Below are 24,097 nucleotides of genomic sequence, written 5' to 3' on the forward strand. Positions count from 1 at the left end.
ATAAAAGCACAGATACAGCTGCTGCGAGTCATCTAAAACAACGTCCAGTTTATAGAAAATAACAATGACTGGCAGAAGGAAATAAAAAGTTCTTTCCCCATTCCTGTTATGGCAACAGGCCGACGCATGTTTACTCAGAAGTAAGTCCCACTGGCATCAAGGGGACTTGCTCCCAAGTAACTGTGCACAGGATGCAGCCTGGACAGCGCAAGCCTAAAGGGCACCTTGGGGAACCAACAACTTTTTCCTACATCTTAAACTTTGATAGACCGGAGCCCAGGAAGAACAGTATCCTGAAATCAAACAGGGTTCGTCTTTAAGCGCCGCAAAACTCCTGCTTATTTTGGCTGCAACCGTCGAACTCTCGAAAGGAAACCCCAGCCGAGTTCAGTGAAGAGGCTTCCTCATCATCAAGTAAGTCGTATCCGATTGCAAGCAACCTTAGCACAAGATTGTAGCAGTTTACTCGGAAGTAAACGTCACCGCGTTCAAGGGGGCCTACTCTCGTGTAAAAGGCACAGGATCACACAGCCTCGAAGTCCAGTCGCGGCTGAGACCGAAGTGCTGCCTAATGCTCGCTCTAAATTTTAGAGTCTTGTGAGCAAAGATTCTACTTTTATGAGCTACCAGCATTAAAGTTGTGAGCGAGGGATTTGGCTACTGCATAGTTTGCTCTGGAGCCCTCCTTCCTGAGCCAAGACAGAAATGTGTGAGCCGGAGTCTAAAAAACGGTGAGCTAGCTAAGCTCACACTAACTCAGCTTAGAGGGAACACTGGTGCTGGCGTGTTTTCTCCCCGCAGTCATTTCAGGGCCGGCAAAAACGGGACCGGGGGGGGGGGCGGGGCGAGGGCGTTGGCTCCAGGCTCCTCGCTTCGCCGGCTCTTCCCCCTTCCGGGCCTCCAGTGGGAGCCTTCAAGGAGCAGGAGGCCGGCTAAAGCTTTCGGGGCGGGATCGCCTTGGCCGCGGAGGAAGAAGCCGTGGGTCCCGCTCAGCGTCCGCGCTGCCTTTGCGCTTTGTGTTCTGGTCGCTGCCCCGAAGATGCCGCTGTGCCTGAGCGAGTGGGACGGGCCGCTGTGCCTGAGCGAGGTGGAGGAGAAGCCGGCGCATCCCTTGCGAGTGCTCTATGGGGCTGTGGAGATCGAGGAACTCGGCCAAGTACTCACCCCAACCCAGGTAAGCAGCGGCTCCGGAACCGCTTCCTTGGAACCCCGGGCGGGAGCTCTCCGTCTGGCTCTGGCCGGGACTCGGTTCAGAAGTCCCAGGAGCGTTCCAAGCTCATAATCCGCATCCGTCCACCCTGCCTCGGTGTGTTCCCGAGGCCCTGTTGTGTCAATAATGTGTATTGCCCATTGAGATTTCTGGAGTTCTGAAGACTTTCATGTAAGATGATTTAAAAAGAGAAACTCTGTGTTTGATAAAGGGCAGGTACATTGAAGAATATTTATTTAACTTCAGTTCTGGGAAAAAACAGGAGATGTGGTATGTATTATTTTGCCTTGAAAATTTCTGATTGAACCAGTCAATCAGAAATACTGCTTGGGCATGGATCAAGCTTTGGTTACGTGATGAGAAGAGGAGTCCCTGGCAAAGACAATCCTGCTAGGAAGAGTTGAAGGCAGCAGGAAAAGAGGAAGATCCAGCATGAAGTGGACCGAGATTCAGTCAAGGAAGCCAGGAGGGCCCTCAGTTTGCAAAGCCTGAGCAAGGGCTGTTAAGGATAGAACATCTTGGAGGACATTAATCCATAGCGACAAAAAGATCCAGGTGGGTAGCCATGTTGGTCTGAAGCAGCAGAACCAAGTTTGAGTCCAGTGGCACCTTTGAGACCAACAAGGTATATGTTTTCATGTCTTAAAGGTGCCACTGGACTCTGGACTCAAACTTTGTTCTCCATAAGTTGGGTCTCCATAAGTTGGAAACAACTTGACAGCACTTAACAAACACATGCATACTTATCAAGCATTTTCTTTAAGAATTGTAATTATTTGTAACTTCAGCTGGTTTGTGCCTTTAAGTGGTATTTATTGGTTTTTACAATGACACGGAATGTAAGATTCACCCTATTTTTTTAAAAAAAGAAAAGCCCAGAAAACAGGGAAATCAGATCAATGAAGTAATATTTTGTCTATAAACCCATCTCTGTTCTTGAGGTTGTTGTATTGCTTTCTTTGTTTCTTCTATTTAGATAAAATGTCTAACATTTCCACGGGACTTTAGCTTTTGAATCAATGCTTTCCCCCAACCTGGGTTGTCTAGGGCTGTATAAAGTTTCAACAATGGTCTAGAAATTCAGTCACTGTGTCAAATGACACTGCCAGTGCCATTCTAAACAGAGTTATGCCCTTCTATGTCCCCTGAAGTTAATGGGCTTGGAAAGTTTGAGAACCCAAAGCACCCAAAGTTCTTTCTTCATCTGAATTGGTAAAGGTAAAGGTTTCCCTTGCCAGTTGAATCCGACTCTAGGGGGCAGTGCTCATCTCCGTTTCCAAGCTGAAGAGCCGGCGCTGTCCAAAGACCTTTCCGTGGTCATGTGGCTGGCATGAGTAAACGCCGAGATGCACAGAATGCTGTTACCTTCCCACCGAAGCAGTACCTATTTATCTACATGCAGTTTCTTGCTTTCAAACTGCTAGGTTGGCGGGAGCTGGGGCCAGAGATGGGAGCTCACTCCGTCACGCGGCACTATGGTCTCGAACTGCTGAGCTACAGACCTTCCAGTCTGCAGTTCAGGGTCCACTGCGGCCCCCTCATCTGCAATGGGTCCTCACAAACCTGGAAACTCAAGTCCTGATGATGGAACTTTCCGGCCATGCCGGCTCGATCAGAGTAAGGGGAAGAGCCAGCATCAGTTTAATGTATATTTAGGCCCTAAAGGGGGGAGGGGGTCAGAATCCCTGCCATGAAAGTCACTGGGTGGCCTTGAACGGTTCTGAGCCCAACTTACCTCACAGGGTCGTTGTGAGGCTTTGCCAGCTTCCAAGTGGGGCCTGGAAATCTCCTGGAATTACAACTGATCTCCAGATGAAAGAAAGAAGTTCTTCTAGACAAACTGGCTACTTTTGAGGGTGGATGGCATTCTGTACCCTGCTGAGGTCTCTCCCCTCCCAAAACCCCACCCTCCCCTGGCTCCACCCCCCAAATCTCAACCTGTTTCCCGACACAGAGCCGGCGGCCCTAGTCGTTGTAAGGATAAAAAAGGGAGAGATATGCTCTCCTGAGCTTCTTGGGGGAAAGATTGCATACAAAATATAATGAAAGACTTCACATTATAATTTGGAAGTATGTTGTATTGCACACAGATACAAAAATCAGGCCAGCCATCAAAGTGAGGGCACAATCCAGCCAAAGACAATCTCTTTCAGGCTTCATTGTTTTCAAGGAGAAGATGGTCCTGAACACACACTTAGTTTTTCCCATTGAAACCAAGGGGCCTCAACTCAGGCTGAAGTTTACCTAATATATATTTTTTTAACATCATCAGTGTGCATAATTCTGAACTCTCACAGTTGAGCATTGTTAGGTACCCACCTGGACTATTGTTTCTGCCAGCCAATCCCAGCTCTTTGAGCAAGCCCCTCATTTGCATAGATACCACCATATATGCTCGGTGAGCGTAAGATCACTTTCATTTCCAGTAGGGCAGCTGAACTGAAGAGGAGGAAAAAGAGCGAGGCCATGGGCGCCATCTCAAAAGACCAGAAGGCCAACGTTCAGAAGAAGAGGAGGATGAGGAGGCAAACTAGGCCCCAGAAGAACCTGGCCAAGCAAAGCAAGCTTCCTTCTGGATCGAGGAGGAGCATTTGCCTCATTAGGCTTCCCAAGAGCTGCCATCTCCAGAGCTGCCCACTCATGTCCTGGTGTTTCAACAAGCAGATGCAGGACAATGTCCTCTCCTTCCGCATGGCTAAGTACCCATCGGGCTCCTTTTGGGCCGCAGCCTATCGTCGGATGACCATGCAGGCGGGTGGGCAGAAGCAGCAATGCAGCCATATTTTTCCGGATTTTCTGAAAGCCACTGTCAAGGCCATGGACAAGAGACACGCCAAGCGAAAAGGTGTCCCTGCGGAGAAAACAGCCAAGCCAAGAAGGCGCTACTCGGATGAGGAGATCTTCTACAGGCTGGCCAAGCCCTCCGCCCTGAATGATGTGCATGCTGGCCCCTCCGGCACGGGCCCCAAGACCCTGGATGCAGCAGAAGGTGTTCCTGCTTTCCCCCAGCCTCTTTCAGGAACACCGCAGCCAGTGGCCGGCTAAAGGAACATCCCTCCCTCTTCTCTCTGCAACAAGTTGCAGGCCTGCAGGAAGACCAGGGAGAAGGGAGAGGAGGAGAAGCCAACACCGGCCTGCCTGAAAGATCCACGAGCCCCGAGGAGACCATCTGCACCCAGAAATCAATCCCAAGCAGGAGCCATTTGGCCGCGCCAAGGAACTGAGTTTTATTTTAGAATGGATTAGACATGTTGCTGCATGATTACGGAGTAGGACAATGAACCCCTCTCCCTCGTGAAGGTAACAAGCAGCAGCAAAAAAAAAAAAAAAAACCTGCCCAACACCATAATCTTAAGTGAGGATTGTTGACTCTTCGGTGTTTTCCCCAAGGAAATTCATCTCAAAAATACTAATAAAGCTGGATCTTTTGCACCATGTACATTGTGTTGTGGAACTCCTTCTGACACTGACACCCATTGGAGGGAGTTGTGCTTGAGAAGCAACCTCTGCAAGTGAGAGTGTACTGTGGGTTGGTCACGGACACTCGGTAGAGCAGCAGGGGGGAAATTACTGGAGGGAGTAAACTGTCATTCCAACACCATAACATCATTTTCGATGCACCCCCGAAAGTGACATCATTTAGTCAGGGTTACATGCCAGGATTCCCCCCAATAGTAACGGTAAAGGTTCCCTTGCTCGAAAGCCAGTCGAGTCTGACTCTAGGGTTGCAGTGCTCATCTCCGTTTCAAAGCCGAAGAGCCAGCGCTGTCCGAAGACGTTTCTGTGGTCATGTGGCCGGCATGACTAAACACCAAGGCGCACGGAACGCTGTTACCTTCCCACCGAAGTGGTACCTATTTATCTACTTGCAATTTTTGCTTTCGAACTGCTAGGTTGGCAGGAGCTGGAACTAGAGACGGGAGTTCACTCCGTCATGCGGCACACTCGGGTATCGGACTGCTGAACTACCGACCTTCCACAGCCTGCAGTTCAGCGTCTTAACCACTTGGTCTATGGTAAAACCATAGTGTTTGGGGGGAATCCTACACCATTGTGCTGATACAATGATGTCACGTCTGTGGTCACACTGGAAGTGATGAGGTGGCATCAGAACGATGCCTATCTGCATGCCCTCCTCCCTGTATCTCCTGCTGCTCGCCAGCACTCAGACGGCATTAAGGAAGCCTGTGTTCTGTTTGCTTCAACTGCCCTCTGCAATACGAGGAGTAATACTGGGGGCTGATTTATGGGATTGCTGTAGGCTCCAAGGATGCCTCAAAAACAATAATCAAATGCAGCTATTAATATTCTATTCAATTTATGGTATATTATCAATTATAGTAATTTGCACCTCTGATTCTAGAATACAAATACCCATGCCTACTAGAGGGCTTAGGTGTGCTCCATGCAGAATTCTAGGGTTTTTCCCCCCTCTCAGAGATTAAATTTGGTGGCCTTAAGAACACGAGAGAAGCTATGTTGGATCAGGCCAGTGGACCATCCAGTCCAACATTCTGTGTCACACAGTGGACAAAACTGTGGTGCTATTAGGAGGTCCACCAGTGGTGCCAGAACTCCAAAAGCCCTCCCACTGCTGCCCCCCCAGGCACCAAGAATACAGAGCATCACTGCCCCAGATGTAGTGTTCCATCTGTTGTTGTTGTTGTTGTTCAGTCGCACAGTCGTTTGACTCTTTGCGACCCCATGGACCACATCACGCCAGGCCCTCCTGTCTTCCGCCGTCCTCCAGAGTTTGCTCAATTTCATGTTCATTGCATCAATAATACTTATCCTTTGCCATCCCCTTCTTCTTTTACCTTCAGTCATTCCTATAATCAGTGTTTAAATTACAAATAAACGTCTATGAGTCCACAACCCAAAACAATGTTCCCAAATATAATCATATGTGCTCATGGCATATCATACATCAACAAAGAGATACAAACAGACATAACAGTAATTGTGCTCACAGGCGCTGATAACAAGGTATGCACATAAATCCAACTGGTGGATTGTTCTTGCTTAAATGCAATAAAAGTGTCTGAAGACCTCCAACAGTCATAAATAAAGCAGAGGACAACCAGTGAAAAATCTCCTTATAGCCGAACGTCTTTCCTAGGTATATGAAAGTTTCAATTTCTCTTCTTATTAAGCGGCTGAATAATGGAATCGGATTTCAAAGAAAATTACATGGATGAGTTCTTTTAGCTATATTGAATCCCTGGGAATGCGTGTCAGTGTCAGGAGGAGTTCCACAACACAAGGTATGAGCTGTAAAAGATCCAGCTTTATTAGTATTTTGAGAGGAATTTCCTGGGGGGGGGGAACACCCAAGAGTCAACAATCCTCACTTAGCATTATGGTGTCAGGCAGGGTTTTTTGCTGCTTTACCTAGGAAAGAAATATCTTCCATCATGGAGGGGGCGTGGGGTGGGGTTCAGAGATTGTCCAACTCCTTAATCATGCAGCAACATGTCTAATCCATTCTAAAATAAAACTCAGTTCCTTGGCACGGCCAAATGGCTCCTGCTTGGGATTGATTTCTGGGTGCAGATGGTCTCCTCGGGGCTCGTGGATCTTTCAGGCAGGCCGGTGTTGGCTTCTCCTCCTCTCCCTTCTCCCTGGTCTTCCTGCAGGCCTGCAACTTGTTGCAGAGAGAAGAGGGAGGGATGTTCCTTTAGCCGGCCACTGGCTGCGGTGTTCCTGAAAGAGGCTGGGGGAAAGCAGGAACACCTTCTGCTGCATCCAGGGTCTTGGGGCCCGTGCCGGAGGGGCCAGCATGCACATCATTCAGGGCGGAGGGCTTGGCCAGCCTGTAGAAGATCTCCTCATCCGAGTAGCGCCTTCTTGGCTTGGCTGTTTTCTCTGCAGGGGCGCCCTTAGGTTTGACATGTCTCTTGTCCATGGCCTTGGCAGTGGCTTTCAGAAAATCCGGAAAAATATGGCTGCATTGCTGCTTCTGCCCACCCGCCTGCATGGTCATCCGACGATAGGCTGCGGCCCAAAAGGAGCCCGATGGGTACTTAGCCATGCGGAAGGAGAGGACATTGTCCTGCATCTGCTTGTTGAAACACCAGGACATGAGTGGGCAGCTCTGGAGATGGCAGCTCTTGGGAAGCCTAATGAGGCAAATGCTTCTCCTCGATCCAGAAGGAAGCTTGCTTTGCTTGGCCAGGTTCTTCTGGGGCCTAGTTTGCCTCCTCATCCTCCTCTTCTTCTGAATGTTGGCCTTCTGGTCTTTTGAGATGGCGCCCATGGCCTCGCTCTTTCTTCTCCCCTTCAGTTCAGCTGCCCTACTGCAAATGAAGGTGATCTTACGCTCACCGAGCTTATATGGTGGTATCTATGCAAATGAGGGGCTTGCTCCAAGAGCTGTGAATGGCTGGCAGAAACAATAGCCCAGGCGGGTACCTAACAATCTGCCACTGTGTGAATTCACTTGTGTGAACACTGATGATGTAAAAAAAAATATATGGAGCCAAACTTCAGCCTGAGTTGAGGCCCCAAAAGCTAAGTATGTGTTCATCTTCTCCTTTAAAACAATGAAGCCTGAAAGATATTATCTTTGGCTGGATTGCAGTGTTCCCTCTAAACTGAGTTAGTGTGAGCTAGCTCACAGTTTTTTAGCCTTCAGCTCACAGATTTTTGTCTTAGCTCAGGAAGGATGGCCCCAGAGCAAACTAATTTATGCAGCAGCCAAATTGCTTGCTCACAACTTTAATGCCAGTGACTCACAAAGTAGAATTTTTGCTCACAAGACTCCACAGCTTAGAGGGGGCACTGCTGGATCGTGCCCTGGCTTTGACGCTTGGCTGTTTTTTTTGTATCTGTGTGCAACTTAAGGTGAATGGTGAATTTTCAGAAAATAAAGTGTTGCTTACACACACACACCTAAATTATTATGTACATTTTAGTCATTAGTTTTTTAATCCTATCTTTTGGGAGACCACCAAGGAAGTCATTGCAAAGGAAGGCCATGGCACACCACCTCTGTTTAATCACTTGCCTTAAAAACCCTGTGGGGTTGTACCGTATAGAGTTGCTAGCTCTGAGTTGAGAAATTCCTGGAGATTTGGGGGTGGAGCTTGGGGAAGGAAGTCAGCAGGGATACAGTGCCAGAGTCCACCCTCCAAAAGCTGCCATTTTCTCCAGGGAAACTATCTCTGTAGTCTGAAGATCAGTTGTAATTCCAGAAGAATTCTGGGCCTCACCTGGAGGCTGGTAACCCTATTGCCATAAATCAACTGTGACTTGATAGCACTTTACATACATGCATTCTGTGTATGTTTGGTGTAGTGGTTTGGTGTAGTGGTTAGGAGCACAGACTCTAATCTGGGAGAACAGGGTTTGATTCCCCACTCCTCCACATGCAGCTGCTGGTGCGACATTAGGTCAGTTACAAGTTCTTTCAGAGTTGTTCTCTCAGGAACAGTCCTCGAAAGAGCTCTCTCAGCCCCACCTACCTCACTGAGTGTCTGTAGTGGGGAGGGGAAGGGAAAGGAGATTGTAAACTGCTCTGAGACTCCTTCAGGTAGTGAAGGGTGAAGTATAAATCTAATCTCCTTCTCCTCCTCTTCTTCCTCCTCCAAGAAGCTCAAGATGGCATACATACATAGTTATCTCTTCTTCTATTTTATGTTCACAGCAACTCCATAAGGTAGGTTAGGCCCAGAATGGTTCAAGATCACCTAGTGTATTTTGTATAAGGGAAGGCTTGAATCTAGGTCTCTCCAGCCTTGTTGCTTTTGAAATATACTGGGTTTGACACGCATTAGTGATCAGTTCATGCTTTATTGTGATAACAGCTCTAACTAAAGACAAGATAGCAGGACTGGAGACCTGCTTAAATTCGCACCCAACACCACACCCCACACACACCCACTACCCATCATAAGTTATTTACAGAGGCACTCCTGGGTGAAGGTTCATCCCAGGATCCTAGCAGTCTATTGTTCTTTGACTCCTAGCTTGGTCTGACGAGGTTAGGCTTAGTACACAACACCTTATCTCCCCCCCCCCAATCCATTTCACTGGAACAAGTCCAGCCCAAAGCATTCATAATTTCCCTTTATACTCCAGTGTCCTATAGCTTGCACGGTCTGTATCTTGTTCACATGGGTCCGTGCTTCATTTAAGGATGGTGTTCATTATGTCTGAAGAAGTGTGCGTGCACATGAAAGCTCGTACCCAGAATACAGCTTTGTTAGTCTTTAAGGTGCCCCTGGACTCAAACTTTGTTCATTATAAACAAAAGGTTCTGAGCTTATGCAAAATGAACATTTTTGACACTAACTTCGCAAGGTTACTCCAAATGCGTGCAGGCTTGGTGAATATGCTGGAGTTCAAGGGGATGTTCCAGTTTATTTATACAAAGCCCCATCTGGAAACTTGGCAAGTCCACCAAAGGAGAAAAGCTGGACCAGGGTCAGATGATGTCATTAATGGAAAGCAAACCGGCTCTCAGTATGGTTCCCTCCCCCCCCAATCTCAAAGCAGCCTTTGATGCTTGAGTGGAGAGTGGGTGGAAGGGAAGGAGGATCTGCTTAACCCTTTATCTTCCTGTTCCCCTCCCCCATAGAATTGCCTCTCACTGAGACTGTTTTCTCATTCATAGGGTTGCCAGTTTTCTCATTCATAGGGTTGGGAAATACCTGGAGATTTTGGGGTGGATCCTGAGGAGGGGAGGGTTTAGGGTGGGGAGGGACTTAAATGGAGTATAATGCCATAGAGGTTACCTTCCAAAACAGCCATTTTCTCCAGGTGAACTGATCTCTGTCATCTGGAGATCAGTTGTAACAGCGGCAGATCTCCAACCACCACCTGGAAGTTGGCAAACCTATTCATCCACAAGGGGGAGATTATGGGATCCGTTTATCTTTACCCTCGCAATGCGAAGTATGGCTTGCAGAGTGGTGGTCTGGAGTGGAGAAGGGGCAGAAGAGTTCAGTTGTGCCTGAGTTCCCAGTAAAGGCCTCTTGTGGAGCTTTTGCATTTCGCTTTGGGAGACTACAAAACGACTTCTGTGCATTGCTTAGGTGGCCCTAAGGAAGGGCGGGGCTCCCATTCGGTGTGCATTTTGCAGACAGAGACACAATTTATACTTATGTGCACCATTCATAGATGCACTGTGCACATAACGTAAATTTTGTACGTTGTTCCAGTGTACAAAACAGAACCGATGAAGTAGCCTTGGTGTAGCATGTTTGTGTGATTCCTTCTCTGAGGGTTTTTTGTACTTGGGAAAGGAAAAGTTACCTGGCAGCTTGCCAGTGATTCTACGGTTATGAAACTTTGCTTCATTGGGGCTCCTTTGGAGCACTGATGTAAGCGATGTTTATTTGTGCTGGCTTTCGTGGCTGGAGGTGAGCCAGGAAAGGGTTGCAAGCGATGCCAGTTGTTCAGAAATTGAATTTCAGTCATGCTTCTCCACAAAATTATGTTTTGTACAAAGGCGGCTTCTGAACCAAGGGATTTGCGGAAAGGGGTGGGGGAGTGATCTTTTATATAACAAAGTCATGAACAGTCACAAAAATGACTGTTTTAGGTCCTTCCAGATCAAATTATCCAAAAGTCGGATCTCTAACTTGAAGGGAGGTTGTGTTTGTATGATTTCAGCATACAATGTGCGCTTCGGTGTTTTTTAAAATCCTGATTTTAAATACAGTTTTGGCAACTTAAAAGTTAATGGATCTGTTTCACAGGCTATGTATGGCCCATTTCATCTGATGCATAAGGTTTGTCCTCATTTGGCAGAGAGCAGCTTTGAGTATTTTTTTTTCATATATGGGCAGAATAAAAGTTCAGTAGACCAATAAACAAACAATTCCTCCTCCTTTCCCTGGAGATTCTAATTGTGTTGCAGAGCCTTGTGAGCAAAAATTCTACTTTGTTACTGGCATTAAAGTTGTGAGCAAGCGATTTGGCTATGGCATAAATTAGTTTGCTCCGGAACCATCCTTCCAGCGCTGAGACACAAATGTGTGAGCCGGAGGCTAAAAAAACTGTGAGCTAGCTCATACTAACTCAGCTTAGAGGCAACATTGCTTCTGTGGTGTCTGAACACCTACACACATGACAAAGAACCTTAGTGTTCAGAGGCAGTGTACCTCTGAGCACCAGATGCTGGGAACAAATAAGAGATGGCCTCATCACTTTCCTACCACCCATCACTTTCCTACCTTTGAGGAAACCCCAGATGCTCTTGGCTAGAGGATGTTGATCTCTGTTTTTACAATGGGGACCATTAACACAAATAAATCAGATGTTCAAAAACAATCTTATATGGCTGCTCTTAATTACTGCCACATTTTGAGTCTGGAAGGAATTTTCCTTCAGGTTAGATTGGCCAGTGACTGTGAAGCTATATTTCCTCTCAGTGAAGGAAGCCATCTGGATTGTGTTACTGAGTTATTCCTCGCTGGCAGGGCTCATCTGGGGAAGGCTGTCTTGTAGGCCATGCAGAACTTGCCTGTTCATTTGCTAGTCTGACTGTAACAGTATATCTCCCACTAGCATTCTAATAGAGCAGGGATGATTTGGTTTGAGCATAATTATACTTCTTGGGCAGAGTCCTACAGATGTAGGTGCATTTATGCACACTGATTTTTTTGGGGGGGTTTGGGTATTTTTAATATGTGCATACGTGTGTGCACACACCACTTGGAAGTCATGATGACCTCTGGTGACTGACCCCTACTGGGGGCATGGAGGATATTCGGAGAGGTGGCTGAATAAAGCCTGCCCCAACCTCCTACCTCTGGTGTTTCAAGGAGGTCTCCCATCCAAGTACTAGCCAGAGTCTACCCTGCTTAGCTTCCAAGATCGGGCTTGCTTGGGCTACCTGGGTCAGGGTGCACACACACTTATTTTGGAAGGGCAGAAGCATGCTTAATGCTGTGTTGCAATGCACCCTTAAAATCTGAGAACTAGCTTGGATATGCAGACAATACCACTCTAATGGCAGAAAGTGAAGAGGAGCTTAAGAGCCTCTTGCTCAGGGTCAAAGAGGAGAGCGTAAAAGTGGGCTTGAAGCTCAACATCAAAAAACCTAAGATCATGGCATCCGGCCCCATCACTCCTTGGCAAATAGAAGGGGAAGTCGTGGAAGTAGTGACAGACTTCACGTTCCTGGGATCCTAGTTCACCGCAGACTGTGACAGCAGCCATGAAATTAAAAGATGCCTGCTCCTTGGGAGGAAAGCGATGGCGAACCTAAACAGCATGATAAAAAGTAGAGACATCACCCTGCCAACAAAAGTCCGCATGGTCAAAGCAATGGTATTCCCAGTAGTCATGTATGGCTGCGAGAGTTGGACTATAAGGAAGGCCGAGCGCCGAAGAATAGATTCTTTTGAACTATGGTGCTGGAGAAGTCCCTTGGACTGCAAGAAGATCAAATCAGTCAATCCTAAAAGAAATCAACCCTGACTGTTCCCTGGAAGGTCAGATAATGAAACTGAAGCTCAAATACTTTGGCCACCAAATGAGAAGGGAGCACTCACTGGAGAAGACCCTGATGCTGGGAAAGACTGAAGGTCAAAGAAGACGGGGACGGCAAAGGATGAGATGGTCAGACAGTGTCATTGAGGCAACAAACATGAAGTTGAGCAAACTTCAGAGGATGGTGGAAGACCGGAAGGCCTGGCGTGATCTGGTCCATGGGGTCGCGAAGAGTCGGACTCGACTGTGCGACTGAACAACAACAACAAAGCTCAGTCTACCAGCCTCTTTTAGAGGGAACATCAAATGCAAGCAGTTAATGATTGTTAAAAACTCTAATGGAAGAAGACCAGGCACTCTATCACATTTTAATCCCACCCCTTGCCCAAGGAGCTCAGAGTGGCATACCTGGTCCTCTTCCTCCTCGTAAGAATCCTACGAGGGAGGTTAGGTTGACTACCCAAGATTACCGGTGAGCTTCATGGAAGAACAGAGATTGCTTCTCTGTTTCCCCTATCCTAGACTACGGCAGTGGTCAATGGATACTGTGCTATTGTTATTATGGGATAGCAATCATTCACCTCTTGGGCTGGCTTTGCATTGCAAATGACTGCACTGCTGTTGTTGAGGCATTAACTTCATTCTTCGGATGGCCCGTTTACCACTATAGTTGCACTTTAGAATTCATGCAGAAATTGCTGAGATTGCTTCTTTCGCAGAATAAGCCGCACATAGAATAAGTTGACTTTTGTAAAACTATTTTATTTCAACTATGAATGGATATTAGGAGACAATCACATGATATATAGTCCAGTTCAGATGAAGGTTTTCAAAACAACTGAGGCTGCGGTCACACAGAGCATTAGCCACGCTACAGAGACGGAAGATAGGCGGATTTTCCGGGCGTGATCAAACCGCAACATCTGGGAAGCGTAGAGTTCCCGTGGCTAACCTGAGGCTTCCCGCTGAAGATGCGCCGGAAACTGCGGGACAAGGGTGGGCGTCTGATCAAGTTTCCGGTGGTAGCTCATGGCATCCAGCGCCCGCCCATGTCCTGTCGCAAAAAAGGGTTTTTTCCCCAAGTCTCCACGGGATGCGCACAAGCACCCAACGGCGCATGCGCACACTTCGGTTAAAAAGAAAAAAACAACCCCTGCCACGCCGCTTCTTTGCCGCGCCACAGGATTGACGTATGATCAGCACCTCTCCCCGAACCAAGGGACTTCAGCGGGATGTCTGATCCGGCGGCCGCGTGGTAGTTCGCTCCAGGGCAAACAGCCACGCCTCCCCCCCGCGATATCTGGCCCGTGTGACCGGGGCCTGAATAGCCCAAAAAACTTCATCAATTTCAAACACCACACTTTGCACTCTTCTCTTGCTATAATGCTATGTATGTTTGTTACCAAACTGTTTATTATTTATTGTTAAGAATGGAAAATACAGTTCCAATACAATATCACTATAGCGCATACGCATAGCACAGCTTTTTGTTTGTTCTGTTACTTGGTACTAAGAGCTGTGATTCTCTTATGTTATAACCCATAAGTTGTTGAGCTATAGCCGGCTCCAGTGATGTGTGGATGCAGCCCTAGTCTGGCACTCGAGCCACAAGATCACATTGACGGCCAAGATTCCAGCTTGCTAAGCTTCAGCAGGGTCGGTGTGGCACATGCCTTCAGACCACACCCTGGGCCTCACGGCAAACTCAGAGGTGGGTGGAGTGACACATTAATTGCACTTCTCACATAGAGAGCAGCAGCTTGATCCTGCCTGCTGAGAACCTTGGAGGAACTCTGTCCCCACAGTGGGAGCGGCTTGACGTGCACTGCAGCAGCTAATCTTTGCCGCTCATTCCCCTTCCAGCTGCTAGGGAAAACTAGCAGGACAAGAAGAGATCATGGAAGGAAGCCCTGCAAGACTTGGAGAAGGGCTAGGGTTGCCAGGTCGGGGTTGGAAAATACCCGGAGACTTTGGGGATGGATCCAGGAGAGGGCGGGGCTTGGGGAGGGGAGGGGCCTCAGCATGGTACAATGCCTTGGAGTTCACCCTTCAAGGCAGCCATTTTCTCCAGGGGAGATGATCTTTGTCAGCTGGAGAAGGGCTAAACAAATGATGCTGTGACCTGGATGTCCTGATCTCGGATACTAAGCAAAGTTGGCCCTGGTTAGTGTTTGCATGGGAGACCACCAAGGAATGCCAGGGTCGCTATGCAGAGGCAGGCAAGGGCAAACCCCCTCTGAACATCTCTTGCCTCGAAAACCCTACTAAGCCGCTATGAGCTGGCTGCGAGTTGACAGCAATATATATATATACTAGGAGTAAGTCCCGTTGTGGGAAGAAATACAACAGTCCCTAGAAGGAAGCTCCAGGCGAGTGTCCCGGCTGTGGCTGGTGAGGTGGCAGAGGGAAGGGGAAGATAGAGGGAGGCAAGCCATGTTTATTCCCTTCTGCTTAGCTATAAGGCAGGGCTGTCTCAAGTCATTTTGCTGCCACAAGTGGGTAGTATGGGAGGACAGCCTCATGGTAACAGGTATGGTTCCCTCCACCCCTGACTTATGTTGATTTGCCACATGACGGAGTGAGCTCCCATCTCTGGCCCCAGCTCCTGCCAACCTAGCAGTTCGAAAGCAAGAAACTGCAAGTAGATAAATAGGTACCACTTCAGTGGGAAGGTAACGGCGTGCCGTGCGCCTTGGCATCTAGTCACACTGACCACATGATTACGGAAATGTCTTTGGACAGTGCTGGCTCTTCGGCTTGAAAACGGAGATGAGCACCACATCCCTAGAGTCGGAATCATTCAACTGGCTTTCGAGCAAGGGAAACCTTTACCTTTACCTAGTTGCAGCTAAAGTAAAAAACCACCTCCTCCTATGCCATGTCTTCTGGGTTCCAAGAGTCTGGAAAACAGTTCCATAGCCAGTTACAGGGTTGCCAACTCTGGGTTGGGAAATACCTGTAGATTTGAGGGGTAGAGCCTGGGGAGGGCAGGGTTTAGGGTGGGGAGGGGAGGGACCTCAGCAGGGTATAATACCATAGGGTCCACTGGCCAAAGCAGCCATTGTCTCCAGGAGAACTGAACTTGGTCATCTGGACAGTAGTTGTAATAGCTGGGAAATTTTCTGTAGGGGAAATGATGTGCTGTGGGTGGGGAGATCTCCAGGCCCCACAGGGAGGTTGGGATATGTATTTTACCTCAGGACGCCCAACAGCAACAGCAGACTATTTAGAATGTTAGAGGCAAAGGCTATTCAGGCCAAATATGCAAATGACCTCTGTGTTCTGACTGGCTATGGGGGGGGGAGGAACAGCAAACTGTTTAGCATGTTGGAGGCAGGACTCAGGCAACACAGCCAGTGGATAGGGAGACCCTCTGAATGACAGATCATTCAGCCAACTGATTTTGGAGCGTGTTGGAATGTTCAGGGGAGTCCATGACCAAAACATAATTTTATATATATATGTATATATTCTGGGGTATGTTCTGGTTTGGCAAATGTGTTCCAGGAGCCCTGCACGCAGACATATGTGGGCTCAATTTAGATAGTTGGGATGTACGTACCCGGGGGGGGGGGGGGGGGGGGAAGAATTACCATGCAGTTAGGTCCTCAGCTGGGGCTTTTAGGAGTGGAAGAGAAAGCATGAGGGAAGCAAGAGCTTTCAGCCTATCCAGTTTTCTTTCTCTGTATGGGGCGTTCAGCATCCTAAAGCAGAGCTGGGCTTCTTTGCAAAATGTGCAGCCTTGCTCCGAAAGAGAATTATGTGTGCAAAGGCAGCATAAGGGAATAGCTGCAAAAAAAATCTGTGTAGTGAAGGAACACAGTATTTTAGCAATCCTCAACCTTTTTGACCCTGTGGGCGCCTTTGGAATCCTGGCGCAGCCACAAAATGGCTGTTCCTCCCTGCTTACCTTCAGTGACACTGTGAAGATCCTTGCGCCGTGGTGGCAGCTGCTGCCAAAACAATGTTTTTTTAAAAAATCTGCACAGTCAATCAAAACTCCAGTATCCAATGAGAAGCCTTGGTGAATTAAAGCCCCACCTGGCCCTCCCCACTTTCTAAAAACAACTGGGTACCAGGGAAGATGTTGGCGGATGCCATAGCGCCCGGGGGGCACCACGTTGGGGACCCCTGCAGTACATGATTGGTTGCACTGCATCACACCAGGACACTGCATACAAAATAATGTTGTGTTCCCCAAATGGCACGAGAAACCACAAGAAACAACACTTGGGATGGAGGTTTGTATGCTTGACTGGTACACTTTATGGTTGAACCTAGATGTGTTGCAGAAGATGTATCAAGTGTTCCCTGAAGATTTTTAAATATAGTCACAGGAAGCTCCCAATTTTATCAGAGCCATCTGTAGGGAATGACAAGGGAGGGGAATCAAGTGTTTAATATTCTCCTCCTCCATCATTGATTTGCTAAAAATAGACTTTCCTAAGTTAATTTTCTCCATACGTAGGGGAAAATACAGGTTTGGCTATTTTTCCTTCTCATAAATGGGAAAACAGATGGGAGCGGGGGATTTTGAGTAGCGAAATATTAAAAGGACATGAGTGGATAAATATTAGAAGGACAGAGGTTAACACTTGTTGGCCTGTCACTGGCCCCTGCCACACGGCAGGGGAAAAGCTGCCAAAAAGCATGGCTTTTAAAAGCCGCTCCAAAGTTGAAACGGCGCGGCGGGATCCCACGGATCCCCTGGCCGCACCGCCTTTTCTCCCCGGCACGATCAGACGCCGGGGAGAAAACAGATCTGACGGCGAGCCAGCCGAACTGCGCATGTCGGAGCATGCGCAGTTCGGCTAGGAGCCGGGGATGCGCAGTTCGGCTAGGAGCCGGCATCCTTGCGCCGGCGATCAGACTCCCAGTTTGCGGCGCACCAACTTGATGCGGCTTATCGCGTGGATGGGCCAGTTCGGGGACGGAAGCACTACGCTTCCCAGATGTTGTGGTGTGATCGCGGCCGTTTGCTCCGCCCCCGAACTGTCCTGCTCCCGGCCAAATCCCCTCGTGTGAACGGGACCACTGAAAAGATTTGGATTTGCCTGCACCTTCGTTTTCCTAAAAAATAACACTAGATGCTCAAATTCTGGCTACTTCTGATACTTCACTTCATTAGACCTGTGATTTTTAACTGTGGCAGGTCCAGAACCGTCCAACATCCATTGAGTGGAATGGCTGTGACCCACAGAAACTCTACACTTTGATCCTCACGGACCTGGATGTTCCAAGCAGGGTGAACCCAAGGCTCAGGTAAGAAAGCTCAGGTGCTCATTAGTCACTGCATTTATATTCAGTCTTTCTAGCTGAGGGCTTGAGGCAGATTACACAATTTAAAAACAAATCAATCTAATAAAAGCAGTATAGTAGAGACAATGCATAAAACTGGATTGCAGATTTAGAGAATGCAAATACACACAACAAAGCATTAAAGAAGGATTACAGCAGCACTGGAGAATAATGCAACAGTGGCCAAGTCCCTCTCTTACATGAAGGGGTTGTAGCTGATGAATCAGCCACAATAGATCTAATCTACGTTGCTATCTTTCTGAATCCAAGCTGAGTACCATCCTGATTATTTTTCTGTTTTTGGCCCATCTGCTACCTCTGTGTCTTGTAATGTGCTCTGTCTTGAGTATTTTGTTTTCTTTTAAGAGGGAATATTTTACCCGAGGGAAAAAATATAGAACTTTTCAAAAGGAAGCTTTGCCATGATAATCATTTCACTACACGTCAGCGTTCCTGTTGTTGTTTAGGGATTACAACAATCGGTACATTTGGGGGAAATGACAAAATTCATTCAAGTTACACAAGGGACTTTGGTCTTATATTCTTTATCCTCCCTTCACTGACAGGGATCTGTACAAGAGAATGTCTGTGCTTGCAGGAGAGGATATGCATTGTGAATTTTGCTGATTGCTTTCAGGAATGTTTGCATTGACCCAAACGAGGCTCTGCAGAATTCCTTGGCTCCATTGCCAAGGAACCTAATAATTCTGATGAAGTCTGAGGATCCTGGGGTTGGGATATGTGTTCTGCTACAGAGGCTGGAAATAGAGATCCTGGCGATATCCCTTGCAGACGCTGTGGCCAGCATTTGCGATGTTTGGATAAACTGCAAGGAATCTGTGTCACTATAAACAGGCCTCTCAAGTTCCGAGGTCTCCCATCTACACATAAAATGATACAGTTGAGTGGATTCTTGTTGCTTCAGCTTGCTGATGGTTAATCACATGTTCTCTTATTTAACTCCCTGCAAGTAAAAAACTAGCACCACCTTTCTCCATGATGTTCTAGTCTTCTACTTACAGGGAGGCTTTTTTGTTTTTTAAAAAATTGTGGAAATAATAATGTTGGTGTCTCCCACCTGCAATATGAAATAGAGCATTCCACTAGCTTCATGCTGCCATCTTGGAAACCCAAACCTATTGCAAATGAGGCTCCTCAGGTGTGTGTGATGAATTTCAGACTGGCACATGGAAGGGACATGACCTTCCAGCATGATGGAAAACTAATGGCAAAGCTGAGTTCCCCTGCTGAACTCTAACACTCATGTTCCCCTGTTTATTGGCTTTAGAGAATGGCATCATTTCCTGGTGACCAACATGAAAGGCAATGACATCAGCAGTGGATGTACCCTATCAGAGTATGTGGGATCGGCACCTGCTAAAGACACAGGTAGGTAATCCACTGTGTACCTTAAAGATCATTTCTCTCTGTGTGTGAGCTCAACCGTCCCTTAATCCCTACTGGAGAGCTGAGGCCTCTGGAGACCCCAGGAAAGGGGTTTCTCTGTAAGGAGCCTCGCTCAGGGAGCTGATATGCATCGAGATACAGGCAGACCTCCAGAGGTGCATCTGCATCAGCTGCACAAAAGGAAGCCTGGCTCCATGGATTAGTTCCCACGTTAGATTGGGAGGTTTGTATACATGGGATGGGCAGCAGTGGCTAATCCTGTGTGCATGCGCCTCTGTCGTGCCACATGTTCTGCACGCACACTAGCTACATTCAGACACCAGGATAAGCCAGAATTAAATTCCAATTTGCTGTGACAAACGTGAACATTGTTGTGTCTGTACTCCTCCCTCCTTGCACAGAGTGCACAACTGAACTGCACTCACCCATGACGACTAGTTGCATGCATCTAGACAGAAAAACTACTATTATAACTATATATGTGTGGCCGGTCTAGCGACTGTAATACATTCTATTACTACATCTAAATTAGCATTTTCATTTCCCATAAACTGGGATTCTAAAACAGAGGCAAATGAATTCCAGTTCAGCCTTAGGGACTAGAATTCAGACATTCTGGTCAATGAAAGATGTTTTCTTGCTCCGCACAAGACAGGAAAGGGTGAAAAGAATAGCAAGGTATGACTAATTGCATCTGAATATCACTGTGTCTTTGGGAGGAGGCTTCCTAAACATACAGTAGGTGAAGTGAGGATTGGTTTGAGCAGGCTTTGCTTGCCAGTGCACTGCTCTGACATTATGGCGTCTTGTTTTCAAGACTAACAGACTTTGCTGGCCACTGGCTGGATGACTGTGCAGTGGGTCGGCTGTCTCTCTGACCTTCTCCATGCTTGAGAGGAGACAGATGGAGTGTGATAGCAGGGTCTCAGTTAATTACTCTCAGCATTCCACAATTAAGGATACATCTGCCCATCAATCTCCAGTTTTGGTATATTTCCGTCACTATGTTTTCCCCGGAATTAAACCCAAACGAATGGTAACCATATGAACTAAGCTTGTTATTCCTGTTTGGTCCTTGAATCTATTAAACATTTTCATTGTGCTGTGTGCTAATTTACTGCTCACCCTCTACCTATATGTATGGACTGGCAATTTCCATTGAAGTGTGCTTGCACACGAAAGCTTATATACCCGAAATAAAACTTCATTGGCCTTAAAGGTGCCACTGGACTCAAACTTTGCTCTGCTGCTTCAGACCAACACATCTACTCACCTGAATCTATTGAGAGGAAGGCACTCTGAATGTGAGGGCAGCAAAGCAGGAGATGCCTGGCAAGTACATGATGTTCAAGACAGGCAGAGACCCAGCTCAGCGCTGGCACTCAGAAACCAAACAGGAATAGCGTGCGTTGATAGATTTCAGGGTGGGGAGGCTATGGAGAGATTAGCGCAAAGCTACCTTAGATCAACTCTGAATGCTGTCCAAACACAGTTCAGGGAAAGGGTGTGTGTGTGTGCGTGTTAGAGTTTTCCTTTTGTCCTGACAGCTTTTTAACTTTTTACCTGGCAGGGTGGCACACATGCTTGAGGCCCTTTTTCCCCCTGAGGAAACATGATAGCCCTGTGCTCCAACAAGGCATCAGTATCCTAGGGAACAGCGGTCCAAATAACACCTCCCCGGGACCATTTCAGGTCACACAAACAATGTGTATGTGTGTGGGGGGGGGGAAGCCTTTTCTCGGCATGCACCACACAGATGTGATCTGATTTGGGCACCCTGTAGGCGGGGACTGAGGGGAACCCATGGCTCACCTCTGTTGTTACACAGGGCAGGAGCCCCAGAACGAACCTGTGTAATGTGTGAATCAGCTGGACCATGGGAAGGCACCTTGACAGACCTGATAACCCCAGGCTGAGCTCACAGTTATCCTGAACTCAAAGAGAGAGGAGTCAACATGGGTCAATGCTGAAACACGATCTTTTGACCCCATGAGTAAAGGATTGTCAACTCTGGCTTGAGAAGTTCATGGAGATTCCCCTGGGAAGGGGAGGAAGTTCAGTGGGAGTGTGATTCTGTAGAGCCCGCCCTCCAAAGCAGCCATTTCTTCCAGGGGAACTGATCACTGTAGTCTGGAGATCAGGTGTAATTCCAGGAGAAACTCCAGACTCCACCTGCAGGCTGGTAACCCTCCATAAGTAGGGGCTGTGTGGGTAGGCAGGCTAGGTCTCCTGCTATAGAGGGAGATCTGCTGCTGCCTACCCAAAGTTCTTTGCCAGTGATTCCAAGAACGTCGGGGGGGGGGGGAGTATGTGCGTGTGTGGAAACTAAGTGGTTAAACCATAGAGTTTTTTTGGGTAAATCCTAGAGCATCACCCCTAATGTCATGAGATCACTTCCAGTTTCACCAGAAGTGATATTGTGCACCAGCACAAGGCAGTACATCTGCCATCCCCTGGCAACTCTGTGACAGGTACAGCCCCCTGCATTGGCAACTTAAAAGAGACCTGCAAGTCAAACATTTGGCTGGTGGATTAAGTCATTACATGAATTTCAGCCTTCCTGCTTGCTTGCAACTCTCCTCTCTCCCTGCTTCCGTTCTCGTTTTGAGCTCTATCCTAGCCCCCGCCCCCACTGCTTCCACAGGCCTTCCTACCTGCCCTCTTCCTCTACAGGACTGCAGCAGGCTAGCCAGCGGTATCCAGAGATCTTTCTGCCTCCCTCTTCCCCTCTGTGACCATTAGGAAAATTCAGCTAATCATGCTAGAGGCTTCGTTATCACACAAAGGTCTTCAGGACAGCCCAAAGTAGATCATTATGCCATGCATTTGGTGGAAAATGCCATCAAGTCATAGCAACCCTGTAAGGGGTTTTCAAGGCAAGAGATGTTCAGAGGTGGTTTGCCATTGCCTGCCTCTGCGTAGCAACCCTCATTGCTTGTCTCCCATCCAAGTACGGACCAGGCCTGACCCTGCTTAGCTTCTGAGGCCTGACAAGATCAGGCTAGCCTGGATGTGGTCCTACCAGTTTTGGATCCACAAACATTGTTACAGTATTGTAATGGAACATATTGAAGAATCTGGATCCTTTTCAGGATACAAAATCAACAGGAAAAAGACAAAAATGATAACAAAATTTTTAACTCAACGACAACAAGAAGAAGATATCATAAAGAGTATAGAATGTACAGTAGCCATCGATTCTATTAAATATCTGGGCATAAACATTGACTGGACAAAACTCTAATATTTTCAAAAATAACTATCAGAAGACCTGGAAACTGATACAAGATTTATCCAGATGGAAAAAATTAAAATATCTCGTGGCTGGGTAGAATTTCAGCAATCAAAACGAACATATTGCCAAAATTAAATTTTCTATTCCAAATGCTACCTATGCACATAGAAGAAAGAATATTGACAGTGTGGCAAAGACAGATAAATTAATTTATTTGGAAAGGCAAGAAACCAAGAATAAGTTTTAAATTGAGAAAAAGAGTTAGCAGTTCCAAATATAAAATTATATTATCAAGTGACAGGCCTGGTATGGATTGTGGATTGGATTAAAAATCCAAGACAAAAAATAGTAAAACTTGAATCAGCAAATTTAGATGAAGGTTTACATAATTATTTATGGATAGAGAAATCAACCAAAATGATCACAACACAAGAAAGGAGTCGTATAATTAGAGATGGACTTTTGAGAATATGGTTTAAATGTTGGAACTTCTTGAGTCTTCAAAATTCTCTGTGTCCCCAATAGAATTGCATTACAAAGAAATACAAGAAATAAAAGTGGTTTCTTAACGTACGGTAATATGGTAAATGCTCAGGGGAAACTTAAGTCCTGGCAAAATATTAGAGATGAAGGAATCAATATTCAGTGGCTGTCATATCACAAATTAGCTTCCAGATTAAAGAAGATCATTAACATGGAACAGGGAGCTATAAGAGGGATGACTGAGTTTGAACAGTTGATTACAAAATAAAAAGATCACCTGTTACAATGGATAGACAAGTTATTACTTCACTTAGAAACAGAAGAACAAGTGAAAAAATGTATGATTAAATGGATGCAGAACTTTAGAGAGCAAATACCTATGCATCAAAGGGAACGGTTATGGGAAAAAGAAATTAAGTTAACTGCCAGCCAAGTGCTAAGAGAAAATTGTTATAAAATGTTTTTCAGTATATTACCCCAAACGATACTGAGAAAGTAGATAAAAATTACCAGTGAAAATGCTGGAAATGTCAAGATACAGACCGAGATTTTTACCATATGTGGTGGACTTGTAAAAAAGCAAAAAGATATTGGAAGGGAATACATAAAAATAATCCAGATTCACGCTTGAAAGACATCACCTCCCTATGGAACCCTGGGTAATAACCATACTGCTAGCACATGAGGCGCCTGAAACGACTTGCTTGGTGGCAAAATATCTTTCAATAGTGTTATTTTTAAAGCAGCTTTGAAATGTTATAAGTAGTTTTATGTATATAATTTAAAAATTTTTAAACTAATTTCCATAATATCATGGGATTTTATAGAATTCATTGAAGTTTATAAAATGTGGTCTGATAATACTGTTCGAGAGCATGTTTACTAGCTTTTATTGTAAAGACATTTGGTCTAGCTTTTATTGTAAAGATGTTTGGTCTAAATTATCTTGTAATTATATGTAATGCATTTTATAGTTGCTGTTTGTATGTTTGGCTTAAGACCTCGGGTCAATGAAGCTAATAAAT

At 46.6% G+C, this 24,097-nt stretch overlaps 1 protein-coding gene across 1 annotated transcript in view; it reads left to right on the forward strand.

Moving 5' to 3' along the window:
* Positions 1–908: 908 nt before the first annotated feature.
* Positions 909–24,097, forward strand: part of LOC107122277 (phosphatidylethanolamine-binding protein 1-like) — a 29,845-nt gene continuing 6,656 nt past the window's right edge. The window contains exons 1-3 of the mRNA XM_015425321.1: positions 909–1,174; positions 17,802–17,911; positions 19,236–19,336. Coding sequence (XP_015280807.1) covers positions 1,040–1,174; positions 17,802–17,911; positions 19,236–19,336 — 346 coding nt within the window. The 5' untranslated portion in view covers positions 909–1,039. The remainder of the gene's footprint in view (positions 1,175–17,801; positions 17,912–19,235; positions 19,337–24,097) is intronic.

The sequence above is a fragment of the Gekko japonicus genome, unplaced genomic scaffold (genome assembly GCF_001447785.1).
Source record: "Gekko japonicus isolate JY-2015 unplaced genomic scaffold, Gekko_japonicus_V1.1 scaffold135, whole genome shotgun sequence".
Lineage (NCBI taxonomy): Eukaryota > Metazoa > Chordata > Lepidosauria > Squamata > Gekkonidae > Gekko > Gekko japonicus.